At 46.5% G+C, this 15,803-nt stretch overlaps 2 protein-coding genes across 2 annotated transcripts; one reads left to right on the top strand and one right to left on the bottom strand.

Annotated features, from left to right (window-relative positions):
- Nucleotides 1–1,822: 1,822 nt before the first annotated feature.
- On the top strand, nucleotides 1,823–4,899 carry LOC125544841 (protein CURVATURE THYLAKOID 1C, chloroplastic). Its single transcript, XM_048708611.2, has 6 exons — nucleotides 1,823–2,110; nucleotides 2,200–2,291; nucleotides 3,677–3,763; nucleotides 3,843–3,905; nucleotides 4,028–4,065; nucleotides 4,514–4,899. Exons 1-6 carry the CDS (start codon nucleotides 1,987–1,989, stop codon nucleotides 4,566–4,568), a joined length of 459 nt encoding a protein of 152 aa, XP_048564568.1. The 5' UTR covers nucleotides 1,823–1,986; the 3' UTR covers nucleotides 4,569–4,899.
- Nucleotides 4,900–5,336: 437 nt separating this feature from the next.
- On the bottom strand, nucleotides 5,337–14,170 carry LOC125544840 (protein tesmin/TSO1-like CXC 6). Its single transcript, XM_048708610.2, has 8 exons — nucleotides 13,460–14,170; nucleotides 12,947–13,051; nucleotides 11,851–12,028; nucleotides 7,927–8,280; nucleotides 7,011–7,108; nucleotides 6,818–6,912; nucleotides 5,852–6,259; nucleotides 5,337–5,778 (listed from the first exon to the last, which is right to left on the bottom strand). The coding sequence occupies exons 1-8, from the start codon at nucleotides 13,870–13,872 to the stop codon at nucleotides 5,582–5,584; spliced, it is 1,848 nt and encodes a 615-aa protein (XP_048564567.2). The 5' UTR covers nucleotides 13,873–14,170; the 3' UTR covers nucleotides 5,337–5,581.
- Nucleotides 14,171–15,803: the final 1,633 nt, after the last annotated feature.

A 15,803-nucleotide genomic window follows, 5' to 3' on the forward strand; every position in this document is an offset into this window, starting at 1 on the left:
GCAAAGTTTGAGGACCAAACTTGAAGCGGGAAAAGGCATGTGATTATTTGCATGTGTATGATGGTGAATTTCAAATTAAAGAAATATTTATAACATAGCTCCCTAATAATAGTAGGAGACTTTTATATGTTATAAAGAGAATTTCACCATGTGAACTCCCTCGATTTAAATGGATCAAAGATCCATGCCATTTATATAGTTGAGTTGCAAAAGATTAATGACATGATGGCATGATGACATGATGCAATGCAAAAATAAAAAGGGCACGCACAAATGAAACACACGGCGAAACCCGGAACATATGAAAGTCTTCTCGAGCATCGGTCTCGGGGCGTCACAGGTGGCAGGGCCCCAACATGCATGGAGGTGCGGCCGATCTAGAAGCGACGGCGTTGGATTCGACGGCGGTGGCGGTCGGCCCTGCCTCAGGCCACATGCGGCTGCTGCGGCGGCGGGCCTGGATCGGGTGGCGGCGCGATGCGGTCTTCGGTGGCATGTCAATTGGCTTTAGATCGGCGGCGGCATCGAGGGCCTGGTGGACTGCTTGGCGGCACCCATGGCAGTTCTGTTCTGGCCGGTGTAGCCAGTGGTGATGGTCATCTTCTTCGTCGGCGGTGACCGTCCAGAAGCTTGGTTATCGGATTTCGAGATCCATCATCTAGTCCCGGCTGCGAGTTGGGGAGACATGGTTGCCGGTGAAAACCGAGCCGACGGCACGCGATGACGGCGTTCTACGTCGTTACCTTGATGAAGGCATTGTCGTGTAACTACTGTCGACCCACTCGTGCTGCTCCGGGGGAAACCTAGGATCTGGTGTTCTAGATCGGACGATGGCGATACTGCGGTGTCGTTTCTCTCTTGGGAGCATCATTTGTGGAGCAGCGTTGGAAGTCAGAGGCAGGAGGTGGAGCGGCTTCGTCTTGCATGGAGCTTCGGTGGAATGTCAAGTCATGCTTGACCGACAGGTGCTACGCTTTGTCATGCCTGGTCGGCAGGTGCTACGCACGACAGATCTTCCAAGGACTTCAAGCTGTGTCGGCTGGTGGTATTTGGCAGCATGGCGCTGAGGTGTATCAGTAGCGACCGCTGATTGAGCGCAAAGAGGAGGTGTCGTTGGGCGCCATGGTGGCGTCGACGATAGCTAGACCGAGTAAGGTTGATGCATCAGTACAGTTCTGAAGATGGAGCGGTGGCGGTTGGCGGCGGCGGCCTCTGAGAGCACGTCGGACCAGTGTGTGTCCCAGACCCGTCAAGTGGCTAGGTTGGGGTCTCAGGTCTTAGATGTTAGGCTTGGCTGCGATGTCTGTTTGGTATTAGACCTAGGCTATCTGTGCCCCTTCATCAACTGGATAGATGTAGCGATTTGTTGCTTAGACGGCGGCTTTAATCTTACTATTGTAACACTTTGTAGGGTCTTGTGAAAATAATTAATAAAGTGGCCGTATGCATCGCCCAGATGCAGAGACCGGGGACATCCTCCTTTTCTAAAAAAATCATAATTATTTTTAGTAGTATATCATAAATGTTAATATTTTTTATAAACTTAATCAACCTTTGCAAAATTTAAACGATGATAATGTTAACACTCCCTTCATTTTAAAATAAGTGTTTCAACCTTAGTACAATTTTAATATAAAGTTGTATTAAAATTGAGACATTTATTTTAAAACGGAGGGAGTATGTTTTATGATACGGAGGTAGTACAAGAACTTCTCGCAAAGACTTTGAGCAGTACAGCTCCTCTCTGAACGGGAAAATGAGTGGTACAACAAACAGTACAGCAGCACTTCTGAGAAAAGAGCACGGAAGAAAAAGGGGCAATCTGCAAACCTGCCATCTGATGGAGTGTTAGTGGACTAGGGAGCTCGCGCTCACATCCGCTGCTGCCTGCTGCAGACGACGGCCAAACAGTAGTTCCTCCACGCATCATCCTCCGGACACGCCACTCAGCCCATCGTCAACAATCCCCAGGCGGGGGATCTAGCCATGATGGCATGCGCTCTCTCCATCGCCCAGCCTACCGCCCTCGCGCCGTGCGGCGGCGGCGGAGGCGGCAGCAGCAAGATCGTCCCCAGGAATCTCCCGAAGCTGCGAAGCCCCATGGTTTCAGGTAATTCATCTGTAGCAACTACTGCTCCGGATGCAAAATTCATCACGTCGTCGTGGTTCACTGCGTGCTCCGCAATGTGTCACGCGCAGGCAGGATGAGAAGTCGCGCTGTCGTCGCCAGGGCTGCGCAGGACAGTTCAGAAGCCTCCTCCGGGAGCGTCGTCAGATACGTCAAGAGTTCGGTGAGTCTCCTCCATCTGTCACTAACTATATTGTATGATGTTGCAATTTGCCAGTAGGTTCTCTAGGAATATTTTGATTTCTGCATCAATGATTTATAAAATGCTATCCAACGAACGTTCGCTGTAGGTGCATGGCAAAACGAACGTTTTTCGTGGCAATTTATGTTGTGGGAACATGGCAATTCCTTCAAACTAACGACAATTTTTACAGCAAAATCCTTTGTTGCCAGAAATTGCCATGTGTTTCTAAAGAAACTGCCATGCGTGTTCCAAACATTTTTTTCCCATAAAAACGTTCGCAAATGCCATCCCTCCTAGCGAACGTTCGCTGGCCAACGGGGTCCTAAATTTTATATACCCCCGTTGAGAAAGGAAATAAACGTATGCGAGCTGCGTTTGGCTAGTTTTTTTTTGTTAAGATCGCTCCTTTGTCCAAGTACCGCATAAATGCTTTGATTTTAATCAGGAGTGTTAGTTTCCAAATGCATTTCCTATGGAAGACATGATCATCATTGATGAGATCCGCGTACATATAGTTAACGGATTAGACATCCATCCTATGTGATTTCCGATGAAAAGCATCATGGTCTTTTTTTTTTTTGAGGGTCAAAAGCATCATGGTCTTGAGATAAGCTGAACACCATCAATCTATTAAACAAATGAAGCCATGTCGTCATGTCCATTTGTCGTGAGAGCTCACCGAAATGCAATATTCAGTTGGACCTCGCCTAAAACCAAAGCGACGGAAATGTGTCGTAGAGCATCGGTACGCTTGTGAGAATAGCGTTGATAATGATAGGACTACCTTCATAGGATAGGATAGTGACGTGCCCTTCCAACTGTTTTTTCTTTTGTTTTTGAATCGGTCCTCAATGCACTTCCACCCCTTATTGGGGAGCTTGCAATGATGGATTGGGATACCGAGATACCGACATAGAAGCGAGTTCCTAAAAGTTAAATGTGAGTTTCACACACCAACGAAGTTTAGCAACGAGGAATGTCGGCAATATAGCCCTCTTGCTCCATCCAGACTCCACTGGTATAAGGCTTGGGCTTGAAGTAGACTGCAATTATTTGTGTTGCAATATTGGACTCCTTAGGTCTTGAACTTAGAATCTTTTAGTACCGATACCATATTAAGTCACCAAAAGGTTCGGGCTATATACTGCTAGATCATAGCTCATCTATATTTTAAAATTTCCTTAGGAACTGTTGCAAGTCTTGCGGGGACAAAAAGACTGTCAGCAGTGTTTCTATGAACTATTTTTGTTGTTTTTATGTCAAATGGAGGATATACAAACCAAATAGTTACCTTGAATTGTAGTTCCATTTAGGCCTCTTTCTTATAAAATGAAGGAAACTGACAAACATGGGAACTGAAACAGTTCAACACTACTGAAGACATATTTGCTCTAGCGGGTATCGGCTTTGCAGCAATTGCGGCATTCTGGGCTTCCATGATGCTTATTGGGGTAAATTGCAGACGCCCAATCTTCAACTATGCAACGAGATAAGCAAAATCAATCTGATAATCTATTATCTCAACTTCAGGTCATCGACAAGCTCCCTGTTCTCCCTCTTTTCTTCGAACTAATCGGAATAGCAGTTGCATGGGTGAGTTTTACCCAAGACCCTCAACTATAACATTGTCATTTCTAAATGAAGTTGTTATCTCTGTATTACCACAAGTCCACATAGTCCTGGCCTCACTCTATAGCTCATGCTGACATTTTCAGTGGTTTATCTACGGGAACCTCCTCTTCAAGCCAGACAGGTAACCTCAATTATTTCTTTCTTGAACACTTGTTTATTGCCATACTTGCCAAAGTTGCGGAGACGTATATCTATCCGTTTGAGAAAATAGTGCGTAGAAAATGGGAAAACCAACTGGAGTTCTGTCTAAAAATACTCTATTTTGAATAACTGGTGAGAAGAAACTGACAGCTACTTCACCATGTTGTTCTATGACATTTTCAGAGAAAGTTTCATGCTGTATTTCCACAACTAGCGTAACACTCTCATTTTGGCTTGTTTCACATCTGCATCATCGATAATTTTAACGCACAGGATGGCACTTACTTTTGAACAAACAGCTTGGCATACGTGTAATTGTGATTCTATGCACCATCACTACAGCTCAAGATACTATTATACTTTGTGGATTTTTTTTCTTTTGACATGGTATTTTGTGGATTTACTAACATGTATATTGATTTTCACAGGGAAAAGTTTCTGGAGAACATCAAAAGCTCAGCATCTCGAATCTTGGGGCAGTAACTTCACCGTGAAGACAAAGTACATCCTGCCTACGACATACATTTTCTTTGGGCCTGTCAGAAAACATTTAGCTGTGCGCTCATGTTAGGCATCTGCGTCACCGTTGTCCGTTCTAGATGTAATACACCATCTCCTGTACAGGTTAAATCAAGCATTCTTCTGGTGGTAAAACTTGAGTGTTTGTTCTCCACTTAATAATTTTTCAACGGCATGTTTGAGGCAACACTGAAGTGTAAAGTCAGAGACCCCTGGCTCGTACATTTTGGGGCTCCTTTGATTCAAAGGAATTTTATAGAATTTCTGAAGGATTGAAATCCTTAGGATTTTTTTCTATGTTGCTCCTTTGATTTATAGGATTGAATCCCATAAGAATTTTTCCTATGGAATCTTTTGTACTACATTTCATAGGAAATCTAACCTCCACTCCAACCTCTTTTTACAATTCCTTTGTTTTTCCTGTGCAGTCAAACACTTATTGCTAATCCTATAGGATTCAAGTGGGCATGCCACTCCAATCCTATACTTTTCCAATTCCTACGTTGTCAAAATCCTAAGAATCAAAGAGGCCCTTGGCGTTGGAATTTTGCACAACAGTGAGAAAATAAGTGACCCCAAGACAAACTAGCCTCTTGTGGCACAAGTGTTGCAAGATCCCAGATGAGAATTGATCACTCATAAGTGTAGCATGTCTTGCTAACGGGGTAAGGAAACATATGATGGTACAAGGCACAGTTTCATCCAAGCTTATCTTAGTATGACGATTGGAGAGAAGAACTTCACCATCAGAACACTAAAGAAGAAGAAGGAAGTAAAATGGTACACAACAACATGAGGCTAAAGGCGACTCTAGGACTAAACTATCCAAGATTACACTTATTCTGACCAAGGAGAATAAATAGGAACTTCTTTAACCTAAATTAAATCATCAAGACTGGTACATGTCCCCCGGTCAACCTGTTAGAAGGTCCACAAACATGATGATTCTTGTACCCCAAATACAGCCCTGAGGCGAACTATGTGTTCTCAGGCTTCAGTCTTTTGTCTAAATGCCCACTCGAAGGGTTCCCAGCAACAAGATGTTTGCTGGAACTCTGAGGAAATGTTTTTACAACAGGTACATCTACTTTTGGATATGGTATCCGCGGGGCACCATTTACCTGCCCTGGATGCCCGGTCACTTCAGATCTGATTGCCATGGAGTACTTCTCCTCTGCAGGTTGGAAATGGTCAGGACCAAACCTATCCAAGTTTTGCAAAGCATAACGCTAGGATGTTTGATGTACCTTTCATTCTACCGTATTGCACAAGCTTACGCAGGCAATCGCGGAATTCTGTCAACACACACCTTTCCTGCTCTGCATACAGTTCCGACCGGTTCTGATCGACATCTATTGCTGGCGGAGCAACAGCATTTTGAGAAGTTGCAAACATAGCATCTTGTTCATCACACATCAACGCTAGTGTTCCAGGAGACATTGGTCTACTGGACTTCTGGTCATCAGTGCAATCAGGTCTGGAATCATCTAGAGATGCCTTGCCCATATCAGTTCCTCCACTTGAATGATCATCAATTGATATTTTCCGATGATTTTGATCTTTATTTTTGCCTTCTCTATCATGGTTCGTCAATGCTAGGGAACCTCCCACTCCATCTTCCTTCTCTGCAACCTTCTCTTCCTGGATTTTCCGACCTAATTTTCAATGTTTTCCAATGAGACAGCATCATCGTCAAATTTATGCTACACATTAATTTGGTTAGCTTAAATTACAAAATAAAAAAGTAGCAAACTGAAGACAATCATAGAACAGCTGCAAAGACTTGGTGTTTAATTTGAGAAGTGCCAGGTGTCATTACAGCAACCATCACTCACAAGTGGACCCCATGTACTGTAAGATTTCGACCGGAACAAGACAGTGATCCTGACCACACTGTGCAGTGTTAGCAAACTATATAACTATATACTGGAGATGAGATGCACTGAATCAAGTACATGACAGCTGCATATACATATGATGTTCCGAGAAGTTGCATAACACTAGCAGCATCCAAATCCAGGGCTCAACAGAAGGACACTTGGAATTGGATGCAGTCGTGCAACAGGTAAAATTTAAAACGAAGAGGCTCTGATCTGTTGGAGTTGATTGAATATCTATCACAAATGTATGTCATGCACAGTTCAAGATCATCAGGAATATTTCCTGTAACACACTGGAAAAGTGGAAACTAAATACGATGCCAGGAGCAATACCAGTATATGCCTTAGCAGCCTGTCCCGATACTGTCACCAAAAGTTTACAAAGCTCCTTTACATCCCCTGGCTGAATAATATCCGCTAAAAGAGGCCTATAAGGATGACAAACCAATCAATACAGAACAGATAGGTTGTCCTACTCGAGGAAAACCAAAATTTCTGCAGGTAGAAATTCAGAGTTGACAGATACCTGTAGGTGACTTTAAAGGGCCCCATCATATGAGGATGCGCAGACTGGCCTATTGGAAGTGAACCATCGGAGGCCATTGCGTTCTTCTGATAAATAACCTGATTAAAGTATAAATTATATACAGCAACCTTCTCAAAATCCCATAATAACTCTTGCTATAAGTAGCATTTGACTGTCTCTTTGATTAGTCAGGTTTTATTCTGAAATCTATTCTAGATGAGACAGAAAGGTGACGATATCATCCAATATGCACCTTCTGTTTTTTTTTCTTCACAGTTATTAAAGCCTGAGTTCATGGTAGTGCTGGTGCTTCAAACCCATCCCACCTCACCCATCCCTAAAACTCATCATTGAAAGAAACTAACTTAACAAATTACTTAATCACCTCCCAAAATTCTCTAATGGAAATGGAGCGCTTGACAGGGCATGGCTGTGGAGCTGTTGGCCAAGCACGACTAGTAGCACAGCCATAGACTGGAGCAGGCAGAGAATGAGGTGACACGATTTCTTTTATTCACAGAAAGCAAAGGTGCTCAGCTACTGAACTATTATACTTCCGTAGTTGCCCCTTTCAGATATCTCAGGGCATAAAATCGGCGAGGTAGTCAACACAGACACACAAGCGTGAGGTTGATTTACTTAAGTAGCATGTGCATCACTCTGCTTGGGATGTCAATAACGAAAATAAACTTTTCCGGCCATGTAGTGACAATGTAAGCTAATTAGTAGGTCACAAGTGCACATGCACGAATTATCAACTCACTTCATGGTAAGCACATCATAATATGGAATTTCCTAGTGATGGAATGGATCGCTTCACCTTACCTCTTAAGTCAATAGTTGAAAGCACACTATGCACAGTTAAAGAGATTACAAACACTGCAGAGCAAGCGTAAATAGTAGAAATGGTCGTTACCTGAGATAGTTGACCATTCCTGATAGCTAAATGTTCCTTGGTCGAAAGGTCAAGTGAAGAATCGATGTGCTTTCTCTTCCTAGATGTGGAAGGCGACGACAATGCAGTTGCTCCAATAGCACCATTTACTGCTGCATTTGCTGCTTGTTGCATGTGAATGACATTTTTGTGATCCAGATTAAGATGTTTTCTATCTTCACTCCCGTCGAAGTTCTTGCAATCCATACACTTGCAATTTTCAGAGCATAGTATATTAGCTTGGAAGCATTCGCAGTATTTCTTGAGGCATCCTGACTTCTTGCAGTGGCACCCTTTATTATGCTTCCCTATTAAAGGGACATCACCAGCTACCTCCTAGCAAAGGTACTAGTATTAATTACACATATCACTGAAGCACAAATCAGATAAATGGCCTAGATGAGAAAATACAATAATGAAGACGTCCCCTGTGGGGACAGGAAAAAATTTAATGATAGTCTAAGCCAACATTTATTGAATAAGACTTTAGCTTTTTACAAACCAAAAATAATAATCATGCTGAGCCTCTGACTTCTCTGGGAAACAGAATTATTGTTTCAGATAAGCAATAATGCAAATTTTAGGCGGAAGGAAGGAAACTGGCAGCTCCGTCTCAGTGGTGAAACAACTGTAAGTGACAAATATTTTAACTGGAGAAACCAGATCTTCACTTTGTCAGATTAAAATTTTGACAGAATGGCTGTCAATAGTATCGTGGTTTACAGGTCTAGTAATAAATAGTCAAATAACATATGTACTAGTGGCCAATGAATCCTTAAGACAGATGGCTCAATAGTTTTCAAGTTCAGGAGTTGGCTCCGCTCCAGTATGACCGGGTGTCGAGGCGCACCAGGAGAGCACACACAGTTCAGGAGGCGGTGCGGCTTCGCACTTGGGCTACTGACCTCGGGCCGGACCTTACCGCTGATGTGCTGCATCAATTCTTCGAGCTATGGACTGCCGTGGATACTGTGCAGCTAGACCAAGACTACTGACAAGGTGGTGTGGTCTTGGGAGTATGATGGCGAGTTCTCGGCACGTTCAGCATACGCGGCAAAGTTCTGGGGCCAGGAGGTGGTCCCAACGGCTGATTTCACATGGACGGTGGAAGTCTAAGGCACCAATCCAGTGACGTTTCCTCACTTGGCTTGCGTTGCGGAATCGGTGTTGGACGTCCAACAGGCTTGCAAGAAGGGGGCTCCCGCACCATGATTCTTGTCCGTTCTGCGATCAACAGGAGGAATCCATCAACCACATCCTCCTCGACTGCGTTTTTGCAAGAGATGTGTGGGCTACTATCTGCCGGGCGCTGGGCAGACTGGATTGGGCGCCATCGGTCGAGGACAAGCTCGGTGAGTGGTGCATCTCTAGGCTCGGGGCTGGGCATCATGTACCGAAAAAGGCTTCCGCCCTGCTTTATATATAAAGCAACGACCAACAACAATCCACCGCATACAGCACACACCCACACACACACACACACACAAGGCAGGATACATAGGTGCTGAAGAACAGCTACACACTCCAAGCAAAATCTAGCATACTACAGGAAGGAAGACAAATCCGCACTAGACTTCGAAGGAGCCCTCAAACGTGATACCACGAAGAGGAGCAACCGAACCTCGACGGATCAGGGCCTCCAAAGCAGCATCTTCAGTAAAATCACGACGCCATAGCGCCACCACCGCCTGATCCAGAGGATCAGGGTCTTCACCCGGAGCATCAAGAGAATCCACGACGTAGCCTTCAAGAAGGGTACGACGCCCACAGACGCCGCTGACGTCGGTCTGGCCAAGGCAGACAAAGTTTTCACCCCGGCACGCACTATCCGCCACCGGAACAGGGTAAGCGCAACCAAGAACAAGCTGGCCACCCCCACCACCGAACGCCGAAAGCTAGCCGCCACGCCGCCCTCACAGCCATGGCCGCCGGCCAGCAACCGAGCCGCGCGCCCCGCCCACGGGCACCGCGGCTCCCACCACCGAGGCCGCCGCCCCGGCGTCCAGGACCAGCCCCACGCGCCGCCATGGACCATAGCCACCACCAACCGGCGAGGAGGCAGAAGGCCACTCCTTCCACCCCCAAGAGAGCCCCTTGACGAGATCGGGGACGAGCCGGCCAGACCAGGGGGGGCACCACGTCAGCGGCCACAGCCAGGCTGCACACCGGGGACCAGGGCCACCGTCGCGCACGACAGCAAGGCTGGGAAGCACCCCTACCTCCCTCCCTGGAGCACCCCAGCCACCACCGGCCAGCCACACTCGCCACCAGCCGCAGGACATGGACCAAGAGCAGCGGGGGGAGAAGGTCGCACCACCACCACTGCACCGCCCCCTCCACCAGCCAAGATGGCCACGACGGAGGCAGCCGCTCGCAGCCCAAGCCGCCCGTGGCCCCCGCCACTCGGAGGGCCAGATCCGGCAGAGCCACGCCCGCATCCGGCCCCCAAGCGCGCACCTCCAGTACGCCGCCCGCCACGCCGCCGTCGTGCACTGCACCGGCGCGCCACCGCGCTGCCACGCCCGCCGTTTAGTGTGGCACCCAGGCCCGGCCGCCTCAGCCCGCGCCGAGCCCGCTGTGCGAGAGGGCGAGATCTCCCCACCACCGCCGGCATCGACCAGGCTTCGTGTGGCTGCGCCCTCTGGGGGAGGAGGAGAGGGAGGGGGACCCCGCCGCCGCCGGCTAGGGTTTCCTTCCTGTCCTGCGCGGGGCGACCCGGGAGGAGGGAGGGAGTCAGGTTGCCATTGTCTTCTGGCTGGGCATCATGTGAAGGACGTACGGGCTATCATTGTGCTTACCTTCTGGACGCTCTGGAAGCATCGAAATGCAATAGTCTACGATGGGGCTACAACATCGCAGCTAATGGCTACAGGTAGTCACTGATGTCGACAGGGAAGGCAAGCACTGGAGGCAGGCAAGCATCCTGAAGGGAGGCCTCGACTCCTTCGACATGTTAGCAGAGTGGGTGTATTTGAGAGAGTAGGCCTAGTTTAACTTCGGTGGACGTGGACCGGTGGTGTGGTTTGTAAATATGTTGTAACAATGTGGGTGGAGGGGCTCTTTCCCCGCTCTCTTCTTTAGACCCTCTTTGATTTAAAGGATTTCTAAAGGAATTTTGGAGGATTCTAGTCCTTAGGATTTTTTTCCTCGGTGGGTTGTTTGATGCATAGGATTGCAATCCATAGGATTCACTTGTACTAGTTTTCATAGGAAAATTTCCATCCACCCTAACCTCATGTTAAAAATACAACGTTTTTCCTGCGCACAATCAAACGCTCATACAAATCCTGTAGGGTCGAGGATGACATGCCACTCTATTCCTCTATTTTTCCTATTCCTGAATTTTACAAACCCTGTAATTCAAAGAGGCCCAATATATGATACGCACACTCATGCATATTCGAGAAAAAAAAACAAGAAAATAGAGTTCAACCGGCGGCAGTTCCCATTGTAATCAATCGCAAAGATGCTTCAATGCTATTTGAGAATTACAACTCACAGTTGTCAGCTTTCAAATCCTTTACAATATCTGAACAGCCAAACAGGGAAGTGCATGGACATATGTTTTTACAAAGTAATGTTTTTGACTGAAACTAAGGAAGGCTTATAGTATGAGGCAATACAACATTCTGAGAAATGATCGGAGTAAATAAACTGAGAAAGGAAAATTAAGCTGTAAAAGTCTTATATTTATATATACAGTAAAAAAATAGTTCTTCAGAGAACATGTGTAACTTCCAAAGACTTCTCCTATTTAACATTTGCCATCAGTTAGGGTGTTGTGTCAGTTTAGATGAGAAAAAAAAAACTAGAATAAGTCATTGATATGTAGAAGCAATGGACATCATTTTTATCAAAGTAAAACTAACTATTTAGTTAATAAGAGACATGGACATCAAAACATACCATATTATTCCGATTTGTGTGTGGGCTACTCCCAATCTTAGGTCTGAACGCATCTGGATTGCGCTCCAGTGTAGCCTCTATAGCTTCACGCCTAGCCACCTCATTCTCAACATTATTAAAACAATTGGTGCAGTTGCATCCATCACAATAAATACCAGATGCAAAACATTCACAGTACCTAAGCATAGAAAACCATAAAATTCAGATTGATAGGATCAAATAGCAGTATGCAAAGACTTAAAACTGAAATGAACATGAAAATGGAAACAATAGTAGTGAACCATCAAAGCATATCATTTGTGTTTTTTTTAGAAAATGTAGGTAGAAGCAGAAACTTTAGGGCTTTACAGAACTTATGAATGTTAGTAGGATACTCTTTCAATTGCTCTTCATTGTCACTATCCATCTAAACTACATGTACATGATTCGAACAGAATGGATAACATAAAAAAATAGGTTTCATTTTCAACAAATTACACAAATACTCATTTCAGACACTAATCTCATTTTGACAAAGCTCATAAAGAAACTTTAAATGACACAGCCACCCCTGAAGCATAAGTGATCCAACTCAAGATGTATAATGCTTCATAATTATCTTGACTAGTCACGAAGTTTTTATGTCAGCTCCTTTAAAGTAACAACATTATTTCACTAGCTACAAGTTTACTACTTAATAGAAAACCTTACTCACACCATAAGATCAGATATTCTGTCTCATCACTCATGTTATTTGTCAAGCTTAGCAACAATATGCCATTATCATCCAGCTTTTTTTTCAAAAAGTTCCACAATCCATACATTAGTTCTTATAAGATTTCTATGGGCAAAAGTAAAATAAAAATAGTCAACAGGCGAGACAATGGCCTTGTGTGTATTTTCTTGTATATCTACAGAATCATATACATTTTACTGGATTCAACTCTATCCATAAAAGGGTCATTCTGGAGGGAATTTCAAACATTTGGTGACATCTAGAAGAAGTACGTGAAGGAATCGTTACATTCCTAAGAAAGAAAGTAATGTCTTCATTGGCAAGAATCATATCATAATATTAACCTGTTGTCAAGCTAAGACACAACAAGTCTTGACTTACAGCTTCAAACATTTGGAGTGCCGACAATTGCAGCACTTCTTCTTCGTAGGTGTGCCATCTTTCCCATCATACAGCCGTCCACGTGGTTTTGGTGACTCTGGCTTCCTAAAAACATAAGAACAGCGAGATGGAAAATTACAAAAATGAAAATTTTAAAATTATAGTATCAATTAGGATTGTCAGAGGCCATTAGGATGTATGCTACAATTAACAATAAATGGCAGTTAAAAAGCATCCACCTAATACAAGCAGGTATCTTTGTTACAAGGAAACACAAGTGCAAAGTACAATTTGGGAACCAAGTTTTCAAACTTGGATTACCAGCTTAAAAAAGGACTACAGGACACCCAAGGATGTGAATCAAGAGAAAACAAACAAATTCATCATAGCCAAGAGCCTGTCGTGCCCCTCCATACCCTCGATACAACAGAGCCCCGGAAGTGCAAGACCGAGAAGCAAAAATTTCAAAAATTGACGCAAGACGTAATAAATCTTGAAAAGGGAGGCACTCACAAGGGAACGGCGACCGGCGGGCGCTGTACTGGCTGCGAAAGGGCCGACCGAGCCTGCGGCACGGGCACGGGCATCGCCATCGGCAGTGCCGGCCGCGGCAGCGTCGCATGCACCATCTGATGCGGCCGCATCACGGGCAGCCCCCGCGGCTGCAGCTGATGTGGCACTCCGATGGGCAACGCGGCCCTCAGCTGGTGCGGCTGCGGGTACCCGACCTGCAGCGCCCTGGGCTGCACCGTCCGGGAAGCGGCGGCGGCGGCGGCCGCCATGGCGGGGTTCCCGTAGTTGAAGTCGAGCTGCCTGACCAGCTTCTTAATCGGCGGCTGCGTGGAAACCGCGGGCACTGGCACTCGCGGCGGGGGGCCGCTCCCGGCCCCGCCCGCGCCCGCGCCGGCCTGCTCCTTCCCCGCCATCTATCCGCTCAGCCCGGGGAGCTAGCAGATCAAAAAACGGCCCGGCCTCCGCTGGAAACGGCCGCCCAATCCGGCGCGGCCGCGGCGAGATCGCGGCCGCCGGCTCCGGATCAGGTGGGGGCGGGGGCGCCGAGGACGGGCCCGGATTGCCGCGCGCTCCGGCGCGTGCGTGCGGCGGGAGGGGCGGCGAATGGCGGATTTCGGGAGGGCTGGCTGGGGGTCGGGGGATTAGAGGATTTTCCCTCTAGCTGCAGCTTCCTCCCTTTCTCTCTCTTCCCTTCCCCGTCCTCGTCCTTTCTTTGTCTCCCACTCTTGGCTTTCGAAATCAAATTCATATTCTACGGCCGGATCCCCGCGGCGGGGCCGGATCGGACGGCCGGGCGCCGCCTGCGCGCATCCTGCGGCTCGAATTCATAGGCGTGAGGTTGTTGGCCCGCTCGCCGTTCGATTGGACGGAGGCTGCGGGAATCCGGCTCGTCGCGCACGCGTCCTGCGCCGCCCCCCGCGCGCCTGACGTGTGGGCCGTTTCCGGTGGGGCGGGGCAGTCAGTGGGCGGACTGACGTGGGTGGGTGCCGGGTTGGCTTGCGGCGGACGGCGCGGTGCCGTCGCCATCGCCCGGCGTGGAACCGTCCTGTCGTTTACGGGGAGTTGCATTCCGGGGGAGACGCTTGGACGCGCCGGGCGCTGGTCTGGCTCTATGACACATGGAGTCGCGCGGGTCTGTGCCCCACATGTCAGCTTCTGTAGTTAGGTAGTTGTGGTGTACACCATGTATTACGGTGAGCATCTGGTGAGGGCTTTTGAGAAAGTTCGGTTCATACTAGGGTTTAGTGGAGTACTGTGGAGCCCGTGAGATGGGTACCGTATTTGGTTGGTGCTCAGGGCAGGAAATTGCCGTTTCCGTAAGGCTTTGCCTACAAGGAATTGAACATTGCAGTCCTCGCCGTGATGAGTTTTTTTTTATAGTGGAGACAGTGTGTTTGCAACAGGGTCACAACATCTCGAACCTCGGTAACTATAGATTGTAGTGAGTTTATTTATGTAAATATATATAGAAATTTCCTTCTTTTTATTTCATCATCAGTGGCGGGGCAATAGCAATGTACACCAGATATACATCAAGCTAGCGACAATATACCCACGGATCAGCAATGCCCGCGGTATTCATGTGGATGCCAAAGAATACCTTTGGTGCCGCCCCTGGTGTATATCATGTGAGTGTATGTGTTTACGTTGCACTTGATATGTTGTTTCAAGATATTGACATTTTGTGTACTGGTGTCGATGGTGGCCGGCTAGTCTAGTTTGGTCTTTCCTTATAAAGCGAAGACTGGTGTTATTGAGGTCATGTGTTGCTTGACTTTTGACCTTTTGTTGTCATTGTAGCGTTTGCGGTGACCTAGAAGCCAACATCCTCGATGCACACCGTTTAAATTTTTATATAGCATATATCATCAAGCTTTACTCCAAAAAGATAAAACAGCATCCGAGCACTAGCGATAACAGAATATGGCATTAAGTTTTCAAAGGAGGGGCGCTACTAACTACTACTTAGTGCTTCTCTTTTATTCAACGGCACCGAAACACTAGCGGTAACGGAATACGGCATCAAGTATTTAATTGCTCAATGCCCCTCTTTTTTTTATTTGCTGTCTATTCCAAGCGCGTTGAACGATGACTTTGTGTTCAAATCCACTTCCTCCGCCATCACCAACCACCACCATCCAAGCATACCCACTTTATCCTATAAATTCAAAAAAATGAGATGGACTTTTGACAAATATGAGAATTTTCTTTCAACATTTTGAAGATTTGATGATTGTATTTTATACTCGCTGATTTCTTAAGTTTAATCATGGTATTCTAGAGATTTCATCTTTGATTATCTCTTTTGTTGTTGAAAGTACATCTGTGTCCAAGAGTGGGTTTG

Source organism: Triticum urartu, chromosome 3A (assembly GCF_056163025.1).
Source record: "Triticum urartu cultivar PI428250 chromosome 3A, HENAU_Tu73, whole genome shotgun sequence".
Classification (NCBI taxonomy): domain Eukaryota; kingdom Viridiplantae; phylum Streptophyta; class Magnoliopsida; order Poales; family Poaceae; genus Triticum; species Triticum urartu.